Source organism: Chenopodium album, chromosome 10 (assembly GCF_948465745.1).
Source record: "Chenopodium album chromosome 10, dcCheAlbu1.1, whole genome shotgun sequence".
NCBI lineage: Eukaryota > Viridiplantae > Streptophyta > Magnoliopsida > Caryophyllales > Amaranthaceae > Chenopodium > Chenopodium album.
In genome coordinates, this window is record NC_137843.1 from 39,851,213 (window position 1) to 39,877,164 (window position 25,952).

Here is a 25,952-nt window from a genome sequence, read left to right on the forward strand (position 1 = left end):
GTTGCTTGCTTCTTAGATCTTTTTGCCTCAAGGCTTTCTTCCATCAAATTTCCGGTCTTTTCTTGGGTCATCAACAACGAGGAACGTGCCACGTACCTAGACAAATAGACCAAGAGAGAAAGAGTGAAAGATCACATACAAAAACACGCAACAAGCTAAAAACCGAGCAAAATGCATATTATTGCAAACTACGGCCTAAAAACATAAAATAAAGCATTATTAACTAAAACGAGACAAAAAGGACAAGAAATAACCGAGGAAGCCAAAATAAACCTAAAATAAAAAGAGAAAAACGCCCTAGAAAGTGTCATAAATGACGCTTATCAGAAATTCAAGAAAATCGAGCATACTCTCATCATTAATCACGAAACTCCTTCTCATTATGCTCATGCTCACTCAGGGGGTCCAATTTCTATGAAAACAACCTATAAATCCAAACACAAAACTAGTGAAAGAAAGAAAAGAAATTAAAATAAGAAAGATAAAATCAAAAGAAAAGGTTAGACAACCGGGTGCCTCCCGGGAAGCGCTTGCTTAAGGTCCTAAGCTCAACCTTTCCTCCAAATCACGGAAGGTCAAAGAAAACCACTTTGTCCAAAGCGGTAGAAGGGACAAATTTTATGCCACTCTTTGGCAACTCCACTTCCTTTTTAGATGCATTCTCTTGCTTTGAAAACTCCGACTCAATCTTGTTTTGTTTCAACTTCATTTTCTTCTTCATGAAAGCTCTCTTTTTCTTCTTTGTCTTCTTACACCTCGTAGTGGACGGTTTTTCACCATCAACACATTTGGAGTCATCTTCAACCTCCCTTTGGTAGAGCTTAAACCATGAAGGTATTTCAATCACATCCTCATCCACAAGTTTTGAGGACTTCATGTCATCTTCACTAACCATCTTGGTTTCAACACTTATAGGAACATCATCATAAGCTACAATAACATCATTAGTAGAAGACACAAACATGCAAACATTGTCATTAGAATGAGGTGAATTGATACATATAATGCCTTTCACAAAAGACAAAGACTCATGCATTGACTTTAGCTCAAAACTTGCCTTGTTATTACCAACACGCAATGTAATAACGCCACCTTTCACATCAATCAAAGCACCCGAAGTAGCTAAGAATGGTGTCCCTAGGATAATAGGTATATTGTCATCTTCCGCAATTTTAAGCACAATGAAGTCAACGGGAATTGTAAACTCACCTATCTTGAGGGGGACATCCTCAACTCTTCCATTAGGAAACTTAATAGAACGGTCGGCCAATTGTATGGTCATGTTGGTTAGAAGAAACTCACCAAACTTAAGCTTCTTAAAAAGGAATAAGGCATTATGATAACACTAGCACTAAGATCACAAAGAGCATTTTGAAACATTTTTCCATTAATCTTGCAAGAGATTGAAAAATTGTCCGGATCTTTCATCTTTTCGGGTAAATCATTGTGGATAAAAGCACTACAACACTCCCCAATTTACATAGAATCAACCTCATTACACTCTCTTTTTCCATTCAGATTTTCCTTAAGAAACTTAGAATATCTTGGCATTTGTGTCATAGCTTCGATGAAAGGGATAGAAAGATGAACTTCCTTAAGAATATCAAGAAATCTCCCAAATTGCTCATCAATCTTGTTCCTCAAGAACTTTTGGGGTTATGGAAGTTTGGGTTTGATCACATCCTCATGCAATTTTTCTTTAATTTTCACTTCCTCTTTGGCATCTTGACTCTCCTTCTTTGACACATCAAGCTCTTTCTCTCCACATGAATCACTCACCTTCTCACCCTCCTCACTTCTCCTAGAGGCACTCTCTTCAAGCACTTTGCCAATTGGGTGATTTATGTCTCAAGCATTTTGTTGTGTGTCATCATCTCATTGAACTTTTTGTCATTCACCGACATGTAAGTGTTCAAAATTTTTTGTTTGGTTCTCAATGATTTCTTCCAAAGTAGTCCTAGAAGATGAAGGTTGGGCATAGGAATTGTCACCATTGCCTTGAGTTCTTGGAGCAAATCCGGGTGGGGGTCCTATAGGAGTTTATAGGTACTGTAATGCGGAAAAATATGAATCATATTCATAAAGCACCTAATCCCAAGATCGCATGCATAACACATAAGACACATAATCATACCTTTGAAGCGTGAATTTCACGAAACTATTCGACTGTCAAATCAGGGAGAGAATAGAGCCCCAAGCGTTGCTCCTCTACTTAGTCCACAGGATTTGAACGAGTCGTCCACCAATACTATATTTGTCGAGTAAAAGGGAAAACCTCGATCACCACCTTTAATGGACAAAACCGACCACCACGAACCACCACCACCACGAATCACCACACTGGCGCCGAGGAGGAGAGAGAGAGAGAGTTTGAGTGGGGCTAGGTTTCGTGTTTGCTAATTAGGGTTTGATCAAACTGATCACTAAATTGTTCTGTCCAAAACCCTAGGCACCTAGTCTATATATAATCCTATTACAATTAGACTAGGTTAAGAAGCCTAAAACCCTCCATATTACTCTATATGGCCGGCCATCCTAGGGAATGAGGCCCATCATGGGCCTCGTCCTCTCATGCTCGATCTAGGCCCTTTGTGTGACCTTATAGGATCCATCCAATTGGGCTTTGGCCTATTTTACTAGCCCAAAGTTTGTTAGTACCTCTAACCATGATATAATGATGACCCAAGTGTACGAACTCAATTATCTCCATAATTTGATCCATTTATAAATCTAGTTTTTGCCCTTGACGAAGACATAAATCCTTCAATCTCCCACTTGTCTGAGACAAGTGTGTAATATTCAAATTCCTTAAGTTAATGTGTGTCGATTTGATAATATGATTGCATCACATGTCAAGATCATATTAATCTTCAAATCATTTCTTGAAATCTGAGTTCGAATTACAAAACCAAATGATTACTGAGTAATGCATTTGAACGCGGCCACGTATTATCTGAATTCTCCCTCTTCAAGCGGTCATGACACATTCCCTAATTTAAGAGGTAGAATCAATCCAATCTTGTAGCAACAAAGCTCTCACTCAACTTTTGAAGTAACCAGGAAACATCCTTTATAATCTCCAGTTATGAGAAGACGTTTGAATGTACCACAGTTAAATCAATCATTGAATGAAATCAATGTTCCACTCATGTCAAAGGAATCCACTTATATATCCGGAAGCTCTATACTTGAACTTCAAAGTAGGTTTATAGTTCGATCGTGCATCATTCATGCATATGCAAGTAATTAACCGAGCACCACTATGCCCCTATAGCCCATGAAACTGGGTTATCCAATCAATCTTACATGCTAGTCCATTTAATGAAATCATCTATGTCCACTTTAATGATTTTGAACGAGGAACTTAAATAATATATGAATTTATTTCACCTGTGGGGTTTCATTCATCAGGTCATTAACTTGGTGAGCCCATCAATTCATAATTATTTTGGACATTTTATTTAATTTCCAAAACCATAATTAAAATTTCTGTTTAAACATAATTCTGCAAATATATGCATTCTTTATGTAATATGTTTTCTCAAAACATACGCAACTTGAATTACACAAATTACTACAATCTAAGACTTTAATATGACTCTCATACCTTAGTCTGTGGAAGGGGTTTAATAAGTAAATAAGTGATATTCTCACTCATAATAAAACTTTGCAGATCATGATGACATCCCGCAAGTCATTGATCTCATAAACGAGGTGATGTCTCATATCAATTTGTTTGGATTTGTGATGTGACCCTGACTCCTTTGTTTTAACAAAGGTATCCTTTTAGTCATAGGACAATTTGATCCAAACTTCCTCTTTAACTACTCTTACTGTTGCTAAATACACATATTCTAACATTGAGTATGCGACAGCATTCTGCTTTGAACTCTTCAAGCTTACTGTACTTCTCCATTCAGACACAAAATGTATATCCAGATCAACATCTAAAGTCATCTTGTCTGTTAGGAAAACTTGCATCCGTATAACCTTTTGATAACTAGTTCACTTTTGCCACCATAAACTAGAAACATTCCTTTAGTCCTTCTCAAGTACTCAAGGATTTGTTCTTAGTAGCTTTTAGTATGCTTATTCTGAATTTACTTAAAACCTTCTACACATGCACAAGTCATATGTAACATCATGCTTTGTACATATAATGACACATATAGTGGACCCTTTTGCAAAAGCGTAAGGTACACTATCCATAAGACTCAACTCTACTAGCTTTTGAAGGCACTGAGTTTTACTGAGCGTAATACCATGAAACATGGGAAGACATCCTCTCTTAGAGTCTTGCTTCTTGAAATTGCCAAGAACCTTATCAACATAAGTCTCTTTATTTATTCCAATCATTCTTCAAGATTCATTTCGTGGATCTTGATTCCTAGTATCCACTCAACATCTCCTAAGTCTTTCATATAGAAACAACTCATTAACCATTACTTGACTTGTTCAAGCATTGATATGTCATTTCATATGAACTGTATGTCATCTACAAACAAGACTAAGAAGACCAATTGCTCCCACTAAAATTCTTGCCTCTACAAGATTCCTTTTTGTTCTTTGAGGAAATTAAACCGTTTGATTGCCTAATCGAAACGAATGTTCCAACTCTCTGATGCTTACTTCAATCCATAAATGAATTTTTGAAGTTTGCAAAACTTTCTAGGAATTTTTGAATTTTCAAAACCCCTTAGTGTATCATATACATATCCTCCATCAAGAACATTTCAAGAACGTGACTTTGATATCCAATGCTAAACTTCGTAATAGTGAAAATCAGCAATCACTAGAAGAATCCGAATAGGCTTGCAACTAATAGGTTTGACCCCATTTGTAAGACTATCATGGATTAACACATCTTTACAGACATGGAGTCCATTCTGGATTTCATGGCTTTAAGCCACTTCCCGAGTTGGTACTTACCCAAAGCTTGCTTGTAGGGTGTGGGTTCTAACCATTCCAATAGGAAAATTTTAGAATCCACCTTTTCTTAGAATTTCAACAAACTGTTTGTTTTTAATCCTAAGTAACCTACGATAGGTATAAGAAACAATAGAATTATTCTCTTCAACTCTTTGAAGCCTTTCATTCAAATAGGATGATAGAAGCCTCGCTAGTTGAATTAGCTTTCTTTGACATATGATTTATCAAATTAGCTGATTTCATACGCCCTCGTCTCTGATGTAGTGTTATCCACATCCATTTGTTGCTCGTTTTGAATCTCATCGAGATCTAACTTTACTCCCACTTGGCTTTGTAGGAAGAGATTTCATTCTATAAAGACACTATCGAGAGCAACAAACACTTTGTTATCTACGCGATTGTAGGAATAATACCTTTTAGTTTCCATGGGGAAAACCCACAAAGAACTATTTACTTGATTTAAGGTTTATTATGTCATATTTGTAAAAATTTTACATAGATTTCATAACCTTTAATCCTGTTTAGAAAAGACAACTTTTGGAACATTTCCAATTCATAACTCTTATGACGTCTTTTCAATTGTTTTGGTTGAGTTTCTATTTAGTATATTCGTAATCGTTGTTCTAATGTATGTCCTCAAAACGATATTTGTAAATCATTAAAGTTAATCTAGGATCGAACCATGGCAAGCAAGGTTTGATTCCTTCTTTCTAACACACATTTTAATTGTAGTGTTTCTGGATTGTGAATAAATTCAACAATTCCCTTTGAATGATCATTAATTTTGAGTTAAATAATTTTCGCAACAATCTTATTGTGGTGTTAAATTGTTTATCTCAAACTGATTTTACATTTCATTTTTGTATTTTTTAACATTTTAATGATTCCAAGCTTTACTTTATTAAGTAATTATGGACATATTTACTTAAATTGTTAGTAAAAGCAATGAAATAGTTAAATCTCTTTTCTAATTCTTGAACTTATTGGTCCACACACATCATATGTATGAGTTCCAAAAAGGTCATTAGCTCCTTCACCCTTTCAACTAAAAGGCAACTTGGTCATCTTACCTTATCAAGCATGACTTCTAATTCTCAAGTGATTCATAATCAAATAAGAATAAGAGTCCATCCAATTGAAATCTTTGGATGTGCAAATGGTTTATGTGACCTAACCTTACTTTGTTTTAAGTAAGTTTGTTTTAAATCATCTAATTTGCTTTTGTGATCTACTTATATCAATATCGTAAAACAAAATTAACTCGTATCAAGCAAAAATGAAAACAATTTATTACCTTGGTCATGGATCAACACTTGTCCAAGCCAAGTAAACCAAATCAGTATTAAAATAAAACTGAAATATTGTTTCATCAAAAATTGGAAATATGTCTAAATCATCATAAAAATTCTAAAATAAAAACAATGAAGCTTTCTTGGTCACTCGGACACTTCTAGTGTACCTTCAAGCTTCATTTCCATGCTAGCCTCACTTCTTTGCAGCTTCTGCACAACATTAATAATGTTAAGCACTGCAACTTGGTATCACATACCTAAGTGAAAGTTAAAATGTTTATAACATAATACCTAAGGTGGATGCTCCATTTTTCTTGAGGAACCCAAGATATTTGTGGCAATTGCATTTCCAATGCCCCTTCTTCTTGCAGTAAAAGCATTCACTTTCATCTGCAGCCTTGGCCTTTGGAGTCGCCTTAGGCTTTTCAGGAGTCTTGGAAACTTTCTTACCCTTGCCCTTAGCCTTTTACCCCTTCTTCTTGAACCCCTTTCCCTTTTGAGCCATAAGAACCTCTTTCTTAGGTTCCTTAGGGATTTGCTTCTAACACTAACCAACATAGCATGAAACTCATTCATAGCATTTGTAGCATCATACATGTTAAAGTTTATTATAAATTGGTTTAAAGTTTTTGGAAGTGAGTGGAGAATGATGTCTGTTGCCATCTCATCACTGTATGGGTGCCCCAATTATTCCATATTTTGAATAAGGTCGATTATTTTGAAAACATGATCATGAAATGTGGTAACCTTCTCCATCTTACAATCCAGAATCACTCGATGGAGCTCGTACCTCTCAACTCTAGCCTGTTTCTTAAACAAAGCTTTGAGTTCTTGCATGATAGTATATGCATCCTGGTCCTCAAAATTCTTTTGAAGACTAGGCTCCATAGTAGTAATCATTAAGCAAATGATAGGCACAACCTTGTCTAGTGCTTCCTTGCGCTTACGGACCTCTGCCACAGTAGCATCTTCTGCCAAAGGTCCTAGCAATGGGGTGTCCATGACATCTTCCCTACCTTCTGATTTCAGAATAAGCCTTAGCATCCTTTCCAAGTGGAAAAGTTTTCTCCTTTCAACCTATCCTTCTTAAGGAATGGTCGTAGATTGTAAATGTTGTTGCCGTTGTTACGGCTACCCATCTATGTCAAAATAAGGCAAAGTTTAATAATTATGTTTAATTAATATTAAAGTACCATAAATGAATTATGTAGGTAACTTTAAAAGCAATTTATTCAATATTAATTAATCCCAATTGAATTTTAAGTGATTCCAAGACCTTTTATTTGTGCAATAATTCACCGGACTTTGGCCCTACCATCAACCATTAAATTTCAAGGTGAGAAAACTCTTTACTGATTACAACTCTTGTAACTTTTGGTTGAATAAATAACCATCACATGTTTAATTATTACTCTTTGCTTCAAGGTTCTAAACGCTTTTGGTAACCTTGTTGAGCACAACCAATTAAAATTGTAAAACTTGATTTACCCCAAGTCTCCCAAGAGATAAAATGACGCCCAGCTTTAGCATGACCTATCATTAATCATCGAAGGTTTGTTGGGTTTTTAATTGGAAAAGCAATCTCAATATTACTGGGACCTAGATTTATTATGTTGTGATTGTTTAGTGAACTCTAGCGTATCATTAATCAACATAAATAAAGTCTAACATGCATAATCTACTAATGCAATAAAAAATGACATAGCATGGCCCCTTAGTCCTAAGAAAACTAGAAATGAAAAAGCTCCCACTTGAACCATCATGGATTTCCATCCACCTTGCTCCTTTGCGCCTTCAGTTCATGGGTTTCTTTGGACTAAAATATTTAAATAACTAATCTATTTACTTTAAATAAATGTTATACAAATACTTAACGGTTTGTAGACTGTATTTAGATTACAAAAATACACCACAATGCACAGATCGTATATAGAATCTATAGGCCATACTAGTCCATATATAGCAACATAATATCATATATTATATAAAAGTGCTATAGAATAAATCACTCAACATGCTTGTCTAAATCACAACATCGAATGTTCATAATTAAGGCAATGCATTTCCTAAAATATCTCATATTTTAGAGGAGGCCCCCATTGATCTCAACGATTAACAAACAAAGGGAATCGGATGGAAATTCGCTGAATAAAATGCTTTGGGGTATGCACCAGTAGAATAAAATAATATATACAGGGAAAAGATGAGGGAAAAGTTATAAACGGTGAAAACAACCGTTTGTTAATGTTCTCTAACTCAAGTCTAACGTCGTTTGATAAAATTTACCATGGTTAGTACACAGTAGTTATTTCCCTAATTTGATTGAAAACGTAGAATGCAAAAAATGAGGGAAAAAAAAAGTTCTAGCTCAGAAGTTCAGCAATGGAGGCTTGTATGGGAAATTTCTATATTTAATACAAATTGTTACCGATTTCTGTTGCCCTTATTTCGATGACAGTGTTGTTGATAGTGAACTACAACCCTTCAGGAGAATCGTTTTGACAAATAAAGTATGCCCGAAATTTACTTAAGTCGTTCAAACCCTAGTATTTTGCTTGTGTGTATGGAGATACATTCTTTTTTTTTTATGAAGAGTGGTTGTTCTCTTGTCCGTAAGAGTAGATGATTTGCAATTGAATTGGGGTGTGTTCAATTATAGCCTATGTGCTTGTTTATTTTTGTAGTTTTGGCTTCATTTTTGCAATGTTGTTGATTTGGATTTAAGTACTGTTGAAACAAGTTCCTGAATTAAAATTTTGTAATAATATGCATTGTATTCATTTGTAGCTGTTGTATTTGAAAATAGATCCTTAATTCTGGTGGATGAAATTATGATTTGCAATGTGCTTATGTTATGTGTTCATGATTAAGTTATATATGGAATATTGTGTTTATTTTATGTGGAGTGACAGTGAGTTGTTATGCTTGGTCTGTCCAGCAATGGCGGCTAATGTTGACAGGGGAAATATAAATGAAGAGTGTGTTGTAGAGACTGATTCTGATGTTGATGGAGATGGTGGTGGAGGGATCGAATCTTATGTTCCAGAGTCTCCTACATGGGCACATGTTGTAGAGAATGGGGAATCAACTAGGTCTCCATGTGTTGATGGTGATGGTGATGCTGATATCCAGGGCCGTAGCAGGAACCTTAGTTGGGACCGGAGAAACTGTCCATACTGTTGTTTCTAGTAATAAGGTTAATGTAGTGCACACTGTTGAATCTCTAAAGATTGGAATGGTCTTCAAGCCATGGCAAGATGTAGAATCATACTTAAAGGAATATGGTGAGCAATGTGGATTTGGTGTGACTAGGGTTCAAGGTTCATTTTCTAAAAAGACGGAGAAGAAAGATATGGAGGGTAGGGGGTCTACATGGTGGTGTGAGTATTGGGGGAGACCGGAGATGAGGGCTATGCGGGAGGCAAAGAAGAGGGCTAAAACCATGGAGGTCAGTGGCTCAGTTGGTGTTGTTGGTGGTCCTATTTCAGAACCTAAATTGAATCGTGCTAAGAGGAAGTCTAAAAAGTGTTAGTGTGGTTGGAGGATTTATTCTAGTGTTAATAGTGATGGTGATTGGGAGTTGAAAACAGTTATTCTCAAGCATAATAATCATAAACCGCACCCAAGCCAAGCCAATTTAGTGAAGGAGTATTGTATGAAGCAATTTACAAAGAAAGTGGCTAAGAAGTTGATGGTTTTCTATGAGGAGGGGGTTCTTGTTTCTCGTATCCACGGGTGTTTTGCTGTTGAGATGGAAGATGGCTGCAACATGCAAATGAATGTGAAGGATATGCAACATGAGGTTTACAAGGCGAGGCGTTTGAAAATGGTAGGGGGTGACTCGTCAGCCATGATTTCCTACTTGAGTACATGATGGCTGATAATCAAAACTTTTTTCATGTAAACCGTTTAGATGAAAATGGTCGACTGAAGGATGTGTTTTGGTGGATGCTCGTAGTAGGGCTGCCTACAAATACTTTGGCGATGTAGTTTGCTTTGATTCAACTTACTTGACTAATGAGTACGATTTACCATATGCGAATTTTGTCGGGGTAAATCATCATGGGCAGTGTATTCTACTTGGCTGTGCTTTAGTTTCTCATGAGGACTCTGATACGTTTCGGTGGATATTTCAGCAGTGGCTGTCTTGTATGGGAGGGAAAGCACCAATGGGTATTTAGACTGATCAAGCGCCGGCTATGCGTAAACCTTTGGAAGAGCTAATGCCTCACACCCGGCATAGGTGGTGCATATGGCATATTAGTTCTAAGTTTTGTGACAAGCTTGGGAAATTCCCACTGTAAGTGTGTAAGTGTAAAGGCTCATTTACATCGTATTTCAGTGTGTAAAACTTATCTCACTCCCACTCATATGGGTTGTTAAATCTGGATTCCCTTGCATGTGTTGGATTGTGTAGCATATTAGTTGAAGTTGTTGTATTTGCATGTGTATACTTGTGTTTTGTCTTTGGATGCATCTGATAATCTAGCTTATAATTGGTCAGATTATGGCCTTTTCATGTAGTTAATGTGTTATGCCATGTTCGTATGATGGTTTTTGATGTGTAGGTATTCGGAGTTTAAAAATTTGCCGAAAAGTGTGATCTATGAGAGCTTCACCCTGGAGTTCGAGCGGAACTGGTGTTCATTCATTAAAGAGTTTGAACTCGAAAGTAATGAATGGCTGACGTACATGTTCTAAGAACGAGAGATGTGGGTCCCCGCGTGTATGAAAGAGTTTTTTTGGGCGGGGATGAAGACTACTCAAAGAGTGGAGAGTATTAATAGCTTGAGAAGTTGTTTCAAATGATTTACACCGACACCAAATTCCAAGAAATTCAAACTGAGCTGTCTAAATTGATGTATTGCTACTGTCGTGATGAGAAAATGATTAGTGAAACTGTTGTGCAGTACCTTCTCGAGGACCGTGTTTGGATAATTCCAGAAGAGGAAAAGGAGGAAGTCATAACAGATCCGAGGAGGTTTTACCAGGTCACCTTTGACAGTATCAGAAAGGAGGTGTCCTGTGACTGCCGCAAGTTTGAGAGCTGTGGAATAATGTGTAAACACATGTTATGGATCCTTGACCAGAACTGGTGTTTGACATACCAGACAAATACATCCTGACTCGATGGCGCAAGGATGTATAAAGAAGGCACACACGGGTAACATTCCCGTACCATGACCCTTCTAAAACTGTGCAAGTGAAGAGATTCAACGCAATGTTATCTAATTTTGAGTCCTTTGCGAAGTTGCTGTAAACGTGGATGATGAAACTGTCCTCCTTGTAATGAAAACCCTTAGTAAGTTGAAGAGTGATGTAGATGAAGCAAAGTAGAAAAAAGATCAACTGCGTACAGTGAGTGAAGTTGTTAACTTTCCTACTGAAGAAGATGCAGAAGGTATGACCTTTTCATCTATCAGAAAACCATATACTCCAATGCAGTCAACTGTATTGAATGAAGAGGTAACTCGTTCATCCCAGCAGGGTGATACTAACTTATCTGCTGATCATGACAATGTACCAGAAATAGTGTGTCACGTAGAGGCTACTATAAAGCCTCCACCGCCATGGCAACAATCTTAAAACAAGGTACCTATTTTAGGCCCTATTACAAAGAAGAGGCGAAGGGGAAGACCCAAGGGTAGCAGAAACAAGTCCAAAGCAGAGACTGGTCATAAGAAGAAGAAACTCAAGCAGCCTGATGTACGTTTAGGACCTTTTCTTATAATTTCGTATATATGTATTGTGCATAATTGTTCTAACTTTTAGTGACTTAATTATTGCAGCACGCAACTAAGTTCATACTTGACACCTTTTATCTGGCTTCGTTCTATGGGGAAGTTCAGGTAACATTTCTGTTTCAGACGTACTTGTCTACAAATTACTAATATTGATCTAGGCTAAAACCCTATCATTGTTTGCATACTAGACGACAAAAACAACTTCAGTAGGATCAGCATGCCAATATGCAACGCAGCACCAGATATGACACTCCGGATCTCAGTGATAGCGACGATTGCTCGTCCGAACATTCATTTGAATTCTCAGTGATGGCATGGAATCAGAGATTCATCGACTCAAGGACTGAGTACATGGTTGTTATTGTAATACATTTTCTTTAGTCCTTTTGAACCTAGAGGATGGCATGTATTTATGGATGCAGTAGTTCTGTACCTTGATCTAAACTATTTAATTAACTGTTTCTATGTTGAAATTGCATTTAGTGCGTATAATGTTGTGTTTTGAGCATGATACTATTTAATTCCTGCCTACTCGTTTCCGTAAACCAAATAACCACAAGCTCGGATTAATTTGAAACATTCAAGTTTGATAACAGTGATCACATTCTAAGTAAACAAAATAAACAAGAACCCTTGTAGCAATCTGAAGCTACCTAAGGTACTCATGTAAACTTATTCTTCATAACATTCATTACATCCTAATACTTGATAACTACTACTGGGTTATGGTCCTCCCTGCTGCATGTTCACCTCTTAGTACCAATCATGGGCAGTAGGGTCATCGTCGAGACCTGCATTGGTGTATCACTCAGATATTATCGCTTCAGCATCGTCGCTTCCATTCTCTTCGCTAACATGTATTATGTCCGGTATGTAAGACGGCACTCTCCTGTCAATATGTTCATTTGTTCGTATCCTGGTTGCACATACATAACATAGTTAGTTAACATTCATCATTTTTCGTATATTAAACTTGTAAAAAAATAAAAAAAAATCTACCATTGCTCTTTTTGATATTTACTCCAATAAAGAAGGACACAATATGCCCGTACAAGCTTGATTTCCTGCGGGTGTAGAATGGCTCCACACGATAATCCCACGCCAAAAGAACCCCACCCAAACCAATGTTTGGGCCAACCTCGTCCACCTTGTAACCACTTCCCATATCTATTTTGACTCTGTGCAACATTGGTGTTGAGACTCTTGCCTCTGTCACCACAATTAACATAGGATTAAATTCTTTGCGAATAATCTGAATATTCTCTTTGAATTAAGGCCGGTGGACATTCCTTCCGTTCCACAAAATAACCTTTGAACCCTTAGGAAATTGCTTTTGACGTGGCAACTTATCTTCCCTGTCTGCTCTAATAATTGCCTGATAGTACCTAGTGGAACCTGATCAAGTGATGTAAGATTCAACTGATACATTTATGGTATACAGATTATCTGTTACAAACCATTTGAAGAACACAGCAGCTCCCTTATGCAGATACGCCTCAACGTCCTTAATAAGAGGCATGTAGGCTGGCTGCACCGGACGATTACCAATCCTCATAACTCTCCAAGGGAAAGTGTATCTTATCTCGTCTTTTAGGTTGCTACACAGTTCAGAATGGAGTGTATCAACTCCTATCTTGTTGAATTTCGTTAACTCAGCTTCATTGTAGTAGTATTCCACGGAATTGAATTGTAACTCTGGTTCTTCTGTGGCTTGTACAGGCTTAAAGTAAAGTACAGGTTTAGTTGGATGAAAAACAACACCTTTGCCCTTTGTTGTTTTAATTTGTAGTTACGCATTCTGTGACAGTATTGATTTGCTATTTTTATGCATGGTTAACGCTTGGAAGGTAGTTTGAAAAGTGATGGAATGGTTAGGAGATGAAATGGAAAAGAAGTGTGTTCATCCCTTTTATATTATAGTATAGCTTCTTTGGAATGGAACTTCTTAATCTTAGTTCCAATTGGTGTTGCTTTAAGTCTCTTTATCAGAGGGAACTGTGACTGGTAAATTCATTATCTGAACATAGGGGGAGGGGAGTAGGTGTGTCAGTGCTTTGTCATAAACTGCAAGGTAATGGAAAATCCTTCCATATCTTGTGCCTCATGTTCATGGAAAACGTTGATGCACCACTTCATCTCTATTGTAATTAATAAGTTGTCATTTGTTGATTACAACTACATAACAATCTCTATGTGTTTGGCTATTACATGTTGCGTTCACGTCTTCTCATTAACACTAGTTTAACACCCCTTTGGTGTTAAAAACATTACTTAAAATCACATTTTACTGGGTTTTATAAAATTTGTTTATATGAGCTACAGTGACTGAGATTTTATATCTTTAGTCCAATGGTGCTAATCATATTCATCAGCTGAGATTTTCTCAAGATTGATGCCTACTGCATTTAAACCTGGGTTGCTATGTAACACTGTAATGTGTAGCAACCATTTTAACCAATTTTATCCAAATTTCACCCAAATTTAACCAAATTTCAACTAATTTAGAATCGTAACCAAATTTAACAATAGACATCTTAATCATAATCATAATAATGGGGTAAGGATTTAGAAAATCTCCATAACAATACATTCATCCGTAAATTAAAAGTATTTAACAGCAACATAAACCGGGACATGACATAATTAATTAGTAAGATGATAGTTTTCCAATAAAGCAGATCCAACACTTCAATAACAACATCGAAGCCATTCCTCCTCATTAATCAAATCCAAGCTCATTCACCGCTAGTCGTCCCTCAATAGAGGCAACCTGCCACAGAATCAGCGTCCTCATCAATGTTTACACCAAGTATTAAGAACACATTGCAGTTCAATCAAACTTATATTTAAAACAAGATTAAACATATGAAAAGGTAAAAACAGGGCTTGAATACTTGCCTTAATCGATCCAACAATGCGGAGGGGGCATGTCCTAAAATCAGAAATCAGTAGTTCATCAACCATTGCCCTGGTCTTATCCCATATTATGATAATTCCTTTCTTTAACCCAACACTTTCATCTAGTCGGCCCTCAAAATTGCTGCCTAAGGAGCTGAGTAACTTTTTGTAATGCTTTTGTCGAACACGGACCTCATAACAATAACCAATACTGGGTTATAAACTCTCACCAGCTCTTTGAATTTGCCATTAAAAGAGGGTCTGGTAACCCCCCTAGCGTTCCAAAGGACAAAGGTGGACCCTAGACTAAAACTGGGTTCATATGGTTTACTCTCTGGAACAAGGGTTAATTGGGTGTACCTATGACAAGGAATTCCTTCATAACTACCCTTATTGGCAACAAAATCTAAAGTAGTAATAGGTTTAAACAAGTAAAAGATTTGGAGTGCATCTGTGTAACACCCAATCTCTATTTTCAGCTTCCTAAGACTAAGACAGTAGACAGGACCATAGAAGTTCAGGACAGGCACAAGGTCAACTAAATTTTTCAAGAAAATAGGGATGATTTTAGAAACCCTAATGTACTCAAAATTAATATTATGTAATTTAAAGAACACATCCAACAAATCAACTTTTCCAATGCAGTCAAGCAAATTAGGCAAGTGTATAGGGCTGATGATACCTGATTTGGACTTCATGACCAATGATTCCAATTTTTTATCCCATAGACTTTCAGGGATTCGAACAATATCACGTAGTACCTCGTCCTTCACAGGAATCAAGGTCCCATTGTCGTTTTCCAGCTAATACTTGAAGGAATTGAAGTCCAACTCACTAATCGTGTTCCGAGTTGGCTCCTAGAAAGTCATATCGTCAGTCGTTTCTACAAGATAGCAACCTTCAGGGAAAACAGGGCTCTGTGGATTAAAAAAAGCCATTGTTGTGGAGTGCAAATGAAAGAAGGTAGGTTGATTTGAAATGGGTACTTCCAAAATAAAGAAAGGTCAATATAATGAATAATTTGCGTAATCTATTTCTATCTATACTCTGTTTGATGCCTTTACACGTGTTAGTCGCCACACGTGTAACCCCAAAGTGCTACAGTAAACCCCAAATTGCTATAGTGTAACCCTAAACCTCAAATTGCTATAGTGTAACCCTAAACCCTAAATTAACCCTAAACCTCATATTAACCTAGGAAATAAATTGTAATCAATACCCTAATGAATACCCTAATCAAATCCAAAACCCGTTATACCCCTGAAACGTTAATATGTTAATCCAAAACATCGTTAAGTGAAACCAAAAGATTAGTTAATTATGAAATCGTCCTTATAATGTGTTTGTAACATGTATTCTTTATATGTAGGGTTGTGAAAATGGTTAAATTAATTGGTTTCGATCAAGATATAAACGGATTACGGATTCTCATCAGTTAAGAAATGATTGGATCCTAACAATATTGTGTCGATTATCTTAATTGTAATGAATAGCCTAATCTATAATATAACCCCGTATACCCCTAAAACGTTAATTGGTTAATTCGTGGCAACATTAAATGAATGTTTAATGAAGATATGATATCACGGATTACGGTTTCGATCAAGATATCACGGTTTACGGATTCTCATTAGTTGAGATATGATTGGATCCTAACAATATTGTGTACTGTCGATTAACTTAATTGTAATGAATAGCCTAATCTATAGTATAACCCCGTATACCCCTAAAACGTTAATTGGTTAATCCGTGGCAACATTAAATGAATGTGTAATGAAGACATGATATCACGGATCACAGTTTCGATCAAGATATCACGGATTACGGATTCTCATCAGCTGACATATGATTGGATCCTCACAATATTGTGTCGAATAACTTAATTGTAATGAATACCCTAATCTATAGTATAACCTCGTATACCCTCAAAACGTTAATTGGTTAATCCGTGGCAACATTAAATGAATATGAAATGAATATATGATACCACCGCTTATGGATTCTCATCAGCTGAGATTTGAAATCAAAATATCACGGATTATGGTTTCGATCAAGATACCAAAGATTACGAATTCTCAACAGCTGATGAATGAAATCAATTATGAAGACTAATTGAACCCGGTACCTAAAATATCAATTGTGGGTTATTCAATCATGAAATCGTCGTTAAGAACAAATCTTTGATGTAACCATTGATTGATTCGAAACATAAAACTCTATTTCTATTCGGAGGACAAAATCTTACTGTATTCATAACCCCTACATTCGACTCTAAGAATTAATTAATAAGTGGTGTGTTGTGTTATTGTATTTAGGACTAATTTGTGTTATTGTATTTATGGCAAATAATTCAATAATTAGTGACATTAAATTCACTAATTTGTTACGAATAATTAATTACTTTAGCTTAATTTTTAACAAACACTTTAAGAATTAACTAATCGAGTTAGTTATGAAAAATAAGTAATAAGTAAGTAATTGTAATAGGCAAGTTTTGTTTAACGGTGGTAAAACAGCGATTAAACAATTCAACAATGAAACGGTAACTTCCTAATATACTGTAACCGACGTTACAAAGACATTCACTATAGGAGTTTTTAGGCGAGAAAAAGGACCTTGCACACTGTAAAAGTACATACTTTAGGAAAATTTGTTTCACTTTTCCCATGAAATGTGACAACACACAACTGTATCCTCTACATTGCTTGTTGCAGGAGTCTAACTTGTTAGTTCCGACACTACTCTGAAAATTTTGATGTGACAATTCGAACTTTTACCAAAGCATGCTTCACTCAGTAACCGCAACCCCTACAATACAGTCTGCATAAGGTCTATGCGGTATTAGTAAAATGAAAGCTGTACTACAGTGTAATAGGCTTGCGGTAACAGTTAAAAAAATTAAAAATCGAATTGTACTACGCGGTAAAAGTAAAAGTAAGGTTGAACTACAATTGTTAATGTTGAATAAAATTAGAATTTGGTAGCTAAATTGGTAGTCGATATATTAAAGCTTAACTAGTTATATGGAATTGAAACTTAACAAGAAGAACAAAAACATTCATGTGATTTAACCGTAAAAAATTCTTTAAAAGTGAAGTAATTACTTAAATTAATTCCCAATTCATAAACGCTCATATGATAGTTGTTGAAATAATCAAAAAATTTGTCGTAATTAGGAAATAGGAACACTTGATTTATTGTAAAATAAGAACAAATCCCAATCCAATAACCACCGTCCACTTGGCAAATGTACAACTATAGTCTTCTTCTTTAAGTTGTTGTAAAGGGAGATCAAATTTCACAAAAACTCGTATGCTCTTAATTTTGAAAATCTTTGTTTGGAAATAAAGACAAAAAATATGTTTTCTAAAAATAGTCGACGACAAACGCGTAATGAATATCTGTCTATTGTGATCCATTAGCCGCTGTGTGGCTGCAGCCCTCCCCGGTTTCCTGACGTTCGAGTTTTTGGGTCAAATCTAAACCCGAGACGAGCTTATTTCAGCTGCACTAACTGCGGGTTCTTTATGTGGGTTGCACCACACCATGTGCAAGTAACAGGAAACCAGTGCTACACCGGCAACATGCACTCTTCAGAGGCAGTCGATGTCCGGGCTAGGGAATCCAGCTACATACTGCCGGTGGTGTTTATTTTAATTGCAGCTACAATTATGTATATGTCATATTCGCATCCTAATTAGTCCTTCTAAATGTATTGTGTTATTAAATTATTGTGCTATTGTTAATCAAACATGCCTCGTAATTAATGTAATCATGGTTTATTAATGGGTCACGTGTTTATGTTTTTCACCGTTTTATGGTGAAAAATATTTAACACCAATTAAAATATTTTCGAGCAAATAAAATAAATAATAATCACCCCAAAAAATATATATATATATAAATATCCGGGAAAATAGCACGTACATACATGAAGAGCAAATTCCCTAAAATATATAAGTAAATACATAATTAAAACGAGAAAAGGGAAAATGATATTTACCTTACACAGTGGGCCCACCAGAAATATAAGAAGATACCAGCTTAACAAGATCAATTCCTGTACCCTTCTTTAGTGAACCGTATTATTGTACAAATTAATAATTTGTTATTAATAACTAATTAATTCAATTTCATATATTAAGAATTAAGGGATACCCAATAATGCCCTCCACAAATAATTACAAAGTATTTATGTAAATGATAGAATTATAAAATAATAAACTCTACGCCAATTAAAAGGGTACTGACTGTGCTTGAAGACCCTACATAATGCCATTATATAAAGCACTCATTGTTGTGGATTGTGGGTATATTCCTCCTGTTCTATTGGTGAAAAAAGAAAGAAAATATACACCCTTAACCTAAAAAGACAATTCATGGCTTCTTCCTCCACCTTTAGCATGGATGCCAGAAACACTGCTTCTCGCAATGACAAGTCTATTGCAGAAAAGAGAAAACAAACCCAAACCCTTACCTAAACCACCCCTCAAAAAGCGTCGCTCTAAGAGAAAGAACCGTCCCGACAGCTTGTACACAACTGTTCTGAGAAGAAATGCCCAACAATGTGTAAGGTTACCACTTCCTTATGTTGCTAAGAGGAAGGTGATGAAGCATATGATATCACCTTTTACCATGCGTCGCTTCTACCAATTGTATGATCATCAAATAGGAAGGGAAGCCAGACAAACCACCAAGACTGACATATAAAGCACAAAGATCAGCACAGAAATAACAATTATCACAACAAAAATTATACAACCACCACACCCAGCAGCAAAGCCAATGCCATAAAAACGATTGGCAAAGCTGGAAACAAATTCCATCAGATTATCAAGCACAAGTCCACACCAGTCATAGCTTGAACATTAAGGTGCACACGTTAACGCAGGAATGAGATCAACTGCTAGGCGTGTCGCCTGTGCGGGACAAAGTACCATATGGAGAGCCAACAACAGAAACAAAGTCTTAAATTCAACTTCATCATCCTTCTCCCAATGACCCTCAACCTTATCCAACATATTGGAATCGACAGGGATTCCTCTTGAATTATATAATCTCCCTACATGCCTGCTGAACTTACTATGCCATGATTTTCCATACATGCTGAAAATTTGATTGCTTGAAGCCCGAACTTCATCAGTCATGATCCTCTTGGTGGTGGGTACAGGTTACCCACCATTAGGAATACCAAAAACCCAATGCAATTGATTCTTTGAAAACCTAAATTCTGTTCCATCTCCACCAATGAATTTCCTACTAATGGGGTCTATTCGGGTCATTAACCAATAACCAAGTTGTCTCGGAAGTTGCAAATCAATTGGAATGTTCAGCAACCCACCAAAACCTATTTCAATCACCCAATTTCTTTTTTGCTTATCAAAACTCTTACATATCCTCCCAAAAGTCTCAATCCGACAAGTGAGATTAGGAGCCTGGTAACAAAAATCAAATATCAACATTAACAATACAATTCTAGCATTACCAATACACATACCCCCAAAAACAAAAGACTAGGAAATTTTCCTACTCGAGTACTTCGTCTAGAATGCTCCTTCAGAACACTGTGATCATGCTTCACTTTCCCACCAACTGACAACCGATTGTCCTAGTACACCAACATAATTAGCATTATATATAGACCGTGAACACATTAAACATCCAGTAAGATTCCAACATAGACAAACAAAGCATCAACATCAATGTAGTTTTACCTTGAATAAACCAGGATACAAATCAGACTTCCTGTATCTCCGCTCAAACTTAACACCTTCATCAACACCCTACAAAAAATTCTTAAATGAAATAAACACCTAAACAAGCCTAATCCAATCAATAACCACATGATTCAACAATTGAGTAATCAGAAAATCACAAGTTCACATACTCACCACAACAATTTGACTCATTAATTACACTGTTAACATCCTAATACTATGAAAATTATATCAATGAAACCTAACTTGTCGAATTCAAATTTATATCAATGAACCCTAACTTGTCGAATTCAAATTTCAAAAATTATAACCCTAACTTGTCGAATTCAAATATCAATAATTGGGGGAAATTAAAAATATTTATAACCCTAACTTGTAGGATCCTTAAACAATTGCAAGTATTTTAATATAAATGTCGAAGGATGACTTACCATGTTCGCGTCCATCCAAACGCCGACGTCTGCCGCCGAGCAATATGGTGAAACGAAGACTAAGTCGCCATAATGCCAAAGCAGTTTCAACTTCACCCAACCCAGGTTTAACTTCTCAACAAAACGATTTCTTACCTTTGGTTAAATCAGGTTAAGTTCCGTGTATTTTCAAACTTAACGGCGATGTAACGAAAAAACAGACAATCCCATGCTTGCCCCTCATTAAACACGCGAAATGACACCAACGCCCCTAGATAAACAAAATTGTGTTTATCGTGGAGATAAACCTGAATTCACCGCATATTTTAAATCAAAATTAGATAATATCGTATATTATTCATGATTGTTTATAAAATATCATATATTTTAATTTAGGCATGAGATAGAATCAAATCATATTTTAATCTAGAAAGATAAATCATATTTAATCTTCCATGATTATCCTAACAAATTTAGGAGATTCTACCCTAATTACTAGCCAAACAAATAATTTTAGAATCAATTATATCCTAATCTAATTATGGGATAATCATATTATTTAAATCAATTATTATCCTTTTAGAATATGCTCAGAATATCCTAACAAATCTTATCCAAAATTAAACACTTTATTTTTGGATAATCACCAAATTTAACAACTTTTGAAAGATTTGACTTTATCCTAAATAAAATATTTTATTTCAAATCAACTAATACTTATCCCAAAATAAATCAAAATTTATCTTGAAATAATTTATAAAACAATTTTTTTTTTTTTGAAAACCGTGTACTGCACGGCTGCTGGCCATCGTGGTTAGCTAGCCGAAGCTAGCCACGGTGGGTAACTGCATCGCAGCAGCAAGAAATAGTAGTGGTAGCCACGGCAGCAGTGTGCAACGCTTGCACAGCTGCTGCCTAGCCACCCCGGACCTCCGGCCTCCCCTTCCCCTCTTTCTTGGACCGCCACCTGGTCGGCAGCCACCATGGCTGCGTCACCCAGCCGCGGCTGTCGGCCTTAAACATTTTTTTTTGTATTTAATTTAATTAGAATAACATTTATTAAAATTAAATTAAATTAGTCAGAATTTTAAAATTAAATCACCATTCAATATTAAAATTAGGATTCATCATAAAATTAATCCCAATTTAATTTTAACTTTTAAAATTAAATTGATGATCATACACAAAACATTTTTATGCATAAATCAATCCGATTAAAATTATGAAACATAAACAAATCAAATTAAATAAAAAACAAGCACAAAAAATCGAATTTTAGGGCTAGGGTTTTCGAAAAAAATTCGAAATTAGGGTTCTAGGGTTTGAAATTTTGGAATGAGCTAGGGCATAAATCGGTCCTCTTCATGGCTAATTTGAGCATATTAAATCACATTTAATCAATTCCAAAAGTGTAATCACATTAAATGTAATAATTGAACCATAATTAAATTAATTTCTCCTTCTTAATTGATTATAAAATTAAGTACATGGACTTCAAATAATTGTATTATTATCATCAAGTGTGTTCATGCAAGAGGCTAACTGATACCACTATAGGAGTTTATAGGTACTATAATGCGGAAAAATATGAATCATATTCATAAAGCACCTAATCCTAAGATCGCATGCATAACACACAAGACACATAATCATCTTTGAAGCGTGAATTCCACGAAGCTATTCGACTGGAAAATCAGGGAGAGAATAGAGCCACAAGCGTTGCTCCTCTACTTAGTCCACGGGATTTGAACGAGCCATCCACAAATACTAGATTGGTCGAGTGAAAGGAAAAACCGCGATCACCACCTTTAATGGACAAAATCGACCACCACACTGGCGCCAAGGAGGAGAGAGAGAGTTTGAGAGGGGTTAGGTTTCGTGTTTGCTAATTAGGGTTTGATCAAACAAATCACTAAATTGTTTGTCCAAAACCCTAGGCAGCTAGTCTATATATAATCCTATTACAATTAAACTATGTTATGAAGCCCAAAACCCTCCATATAACTCCATATGGACGGCCATACTAGGGGATGAGGCCCATCATGGGCCTCGTCCTCTCGTGCTCGATCTAGGCCCTTTGTGTGACCTTATAAGATACGTTCAATTAGGCTTTGGCCTATTTTACTAGCCGAAAGATCGTTAGTACCACTAGCTATGATATAACAACGACCCAAATGTACGAACTTAATTATCTCCATAATTTGATCCATATATATATTTAGTAATTGCACTTGACGAAGGCATAAATCCTTCAGGTCCCCTTTGATTGTTGTTTTAAAAATTACCTCGATTTTGGTTGCTCCAATTACCCCGGCCTTGATTTTGGCCATTGTTTTGGTGATGGTTACCATAGCCTTGATTTTGGCTTTGGTTTCCAGACCCTTGACCTTGACATTGATTATTATAGCCTTGATTGTTATAGTTGCCTCGGAAATTTTGATTTTCTTGGTTTTTATAACCTCCATTTTGGTTATAATTATCAAAGTTCCCTTGTTGGTAAGAGTTCCTATTCCCAAAATTCCTTTGTCCATCAAATTTTTGCCCATTGTTGTTGTTTGAAACAAAGTTCACTTGTTCACACTCATTGTTATCAACATCATCACAATTATCAAAAGCATGTGGACAATTAGAAGCATCATGATCATACGATCCACATATATCACAAAACAAACAACCATTTGGCATATTGTTTGAGGTAGAAGGAGGATTTAAGTTAGAAGATGTACCTCTCCCCTTATTGTGGGAGGGAAGAATTAGTGCTTGTGATGAAGCACTCTCAAGCTTTGCTTTGATCGAGGTCATCTCCTTTCCCAAGTTTGAAATTTGTGAGGACAAATTGTTGATGACATTGAGATGGTCGATCGAATACACTGTAGAACCACTTTTGCTTGTCCACTCTCTCTTGCATTCTTGCCAATCCATGTAGTGTCTCACTACGTCCTCAATTAAGTCCACCACCTCCTCTTCCGTCTTGTTCATGATAGGGCCTCTTGCACCGGCATCTAAGCAAAATTTTCCTTGAAGGCTTAGACCTCCATAGAAAATTTGGATGATTTGATAGGTGGGAATCCCATGATGTGGGCACTCTCTTTGATACTCCTTATACCTTTCCCATGCCTCATATAAGCTCTCATTCCCCTTTTTCTTGAAGCTTTGAATGAGTGTCCTTGCTTCGGCCGTCTTCTCTTGTGGATATAAATGAGATAGAAACTCTTTTGTCACTTCATCCCATGTCCTCAAAGAGTTTGGTTTCACCTCTTTATCCAACCACTCTAGAGCACGTCCAATGAGAGAAAAGGGGAAAAGTTTAAGTCGATTGAACTCTTGAGTAACCCCATTCACCTTAATGGTATTGCAATACTTCTTAAATTCCTTGAGATGGTTGAGGGGACTCTCATGCTTGGCTCCACTAAATTGGAGCCTTTCTATCAATGTAATCATCGCTAGTCTAATCTTCCTGTGTCGTGGGAGGAGCAATTCCGACACAGGAGCAATTCCGCTTTCAAACTTTTAGGCTCCCGGAGTTCCCAACTCCTCTAATGTTACTCTCAGATTAGCACCTATGCTTTCTCGTTCTTCTTCTTCTTAATGGTCTTCCTCTCTTAAGGGACTTGAACTTAAGGAACGATTAGCAACCCTTATCTTTGTTATGGTCTCTCAATTTCAGGATCAAATGGCACTAAAATTCGATCTCGTGCCCTACGTATACAAATCTTTAAGGAAAATATTAATAGCACGGCTACGAATGTAGCCTAAAAGAAGAAAAATCTTTTTGTATTTTTCAAGTAAGATAGAATAGACTCAATCAACTATATCAAATAACCATGCCACTCCCCAGAAACGGCGCCATTTTAACGGAAGGGAAATTCTAGGTCGTTGGATTCTAAAATTCCTTCAATCAAACAAAATTTATAACCAAACCTGCTCCTAGTATAGGGGCAAGTCTGAGTCGAACCCAAAGGAATGGAGGTAAATGTTATGGTCTTAAGTCAAGCTATTCCGAAGATTGATTAGTCGGTTTGGTAAAACAAAACAAATCAACACGACAAGTTCTAAATGGAAATCAATATCAAGATACTAGGGAATTAGGATCCACATGCATTCACGATAAACATGCTAATTTGATAGGAAGTTGATCAATCGAATAATGCGAGGGAAAATAGTATTTGTAATCAAAATCACTTGAAAATCCATTCCTCAACAAATCAAACACATGCACAAATTCTATCAACCAATTTAATCACAATATCAAATCAATCAAAATCCCCAAATATCAATAGTCTATCATTCATAAATGCTTCACCACATCCCTAGCAAAGGATCTACTCACTACACATTGTAGAATTGAAAAACAAAACTAAACAAATCATCAATTTCATTATCAACATTGTAATAAAAATATCAACAATCAAATCAAACAATCAACTAGAAATTCAAAAATATATCAAAGATCAAACACTAAAATTGCATTAAAGAGAAGAAAATTCTTACAAAACTTTGATCAATATCAAAGAGGATGAAGATCAAATATAGCAATCATCAATTACCAAGTTTCTCTCTCTAAAAACTAAGAACAAAAGTTTCCCCAAATCTTGAGCTTTTCTCTCTAAAAATCTATTCTATTCAATTTCTAATACAATTCTAGTACTCTTCTAATTCAATTCTAGTACTCTTCTAATACAATCCTCTCTTTAAAAAGGAAGAAAGTCTATATATAGTAAAACTAACAAAGGAGAAGTTAGTTAGACGTCCAAGAAGAACCTGTACAGGAGCGCCCTATCCTCATAATGCGCGGCTGCGGAGAAATGGGTACGGAACAGGGGAAACAAGGCTGCGCGCCCGCGCCTTGCACGTGCCTGCACCAGCCTCATGCGCGCCCGCGAATGGGAACAAGGCAGCCTTCCTTCGTGCGTCCATCAATGCCTCCGTGCGCTCCTCTTGGTGAACATTGGGGGTGGAAGT

The 25,952-nt window shown here is 36.3% G+C and overlaps 2 protein-coding genes, 1 long non-coding RNA gene and 1 pseudogene across 3 annotated transcripts; 3 read left to right on the top strand and 1 right to left on the bottom strand.

Annotated features, from left to right (window-relative positions):
* The first annotated feature begins 9,161 nt into the window (after nucleotides 1-9,161).
* On the top strand, nucleotides 9,162-10,402 carry LOC145565197 (protein FAR1-RELATED SEQUENCE 8-like). The gene is made up of 4 exons (XM_081625273.1): nucleotides 9,162-9,336; nucleotides 9,428-9,748; nucleotides 9,812-10,057; nucleotides 10,155-10,402. The coding sequence occupies exons 1-4, from the start codon at nucleotides 9,162-9,164 to the stop codon at nucleotides 10,400-10,402; spliced, it is 990 nt and encodes a 329-aa protein (XP_081481399.1).
* Nucleotides 10,403-11,386: 984 nt separating this feature from the next.
* Nucleotides 11,387-12,271, top strand: LOC145563926 (uncharacterized). The gene is made up of 4 exons (XR_014094684.1): nucleotides 11,387-11,622; nucleotides 11,749-11,927; nucleotides 12,011-12,070; nucleotides 12,154-12,271. It is a non-coding gene; the product is annotated as an uncharacterized LOC145563926 (long non-coding RNA).
* Nucleotides 12,272-18,923: 6,652 nt separating this feature from the next.
* Nucleotides 18,924-21,138, bottom strand: LOC145563927 (uncharacterized). Its single transcript, XM_081624316.1, has 4 exons — nucleotides 21,012-21,138; nucleotides 20,578-20,646; nucleotides 20,394-20,471; nucleotides 18,924-20,298 (listed from the first exon to the last, which is right to left on the bottom strand). The coding sequence occupies exons 1-4, from the start codon at nucleotides 21,024-21,026 to the stop codon at nucleotides 20,035-20,037; spliced, it is 426 nt and encodes a 141-aa protein (XP_081480442.1). The 5' UTR covers nucleotides 21,027-21,138; the 3' UTR covers nucleotides 18,924-20,034.
* A 2,919-nt stretch (nucleotides 21,139-24,057) lies between these two features.
* LOC145565833 (small nucleolar RNA R71) lies at nucleotides 24,058-24,155 on the top strand (annotated as a pseudogene).
* The last annotated feature ends 1,797 nt before the right edge of the window (nucleotides 24,156-25,952 follow it).

Bases quoted from the DNA above. Each gene is read 5' to 3' on its own strand.
- LOC145565197 (XM_081625273.1), top strand. From the start codon at position 9,162: ATGGCGGCTAATGTTGACAGGGGAAATATAAATGAAGAGTGTGTTGTA. The intron at 9,337-9,427 runs GTGATGCTGATA...AGGTTAATGTAG, and splicing joins TCCATGTGTTGATGGTGATG to TGCACACTGTTGAATCTCTA. The intron at 10,058-10,154 runs GTGACTCGTCAG...GGTCGACTGAAG, and splicing joins GCGTTTGAAAATGGTAGGGG to GATGTGTTTTGGTGGATGCT.
- LOC145563927 (XM_081624316.1), bottom strand. The intron at 20,472-20,577 runs GTAAAACTACAT...TTGGTGTACTAG, and splicing joins TGTATCCTGGTTTATTCAAG to GACAATCGGTTGTCAGTTGG. The intron at 20,299-20,393 runs GTAGGAAAATTT...TTTTGTTACCAG, and splicing joins ATTCTAGACGAAGTACTCGA to GCTCCTAATCTCACTTGTCG.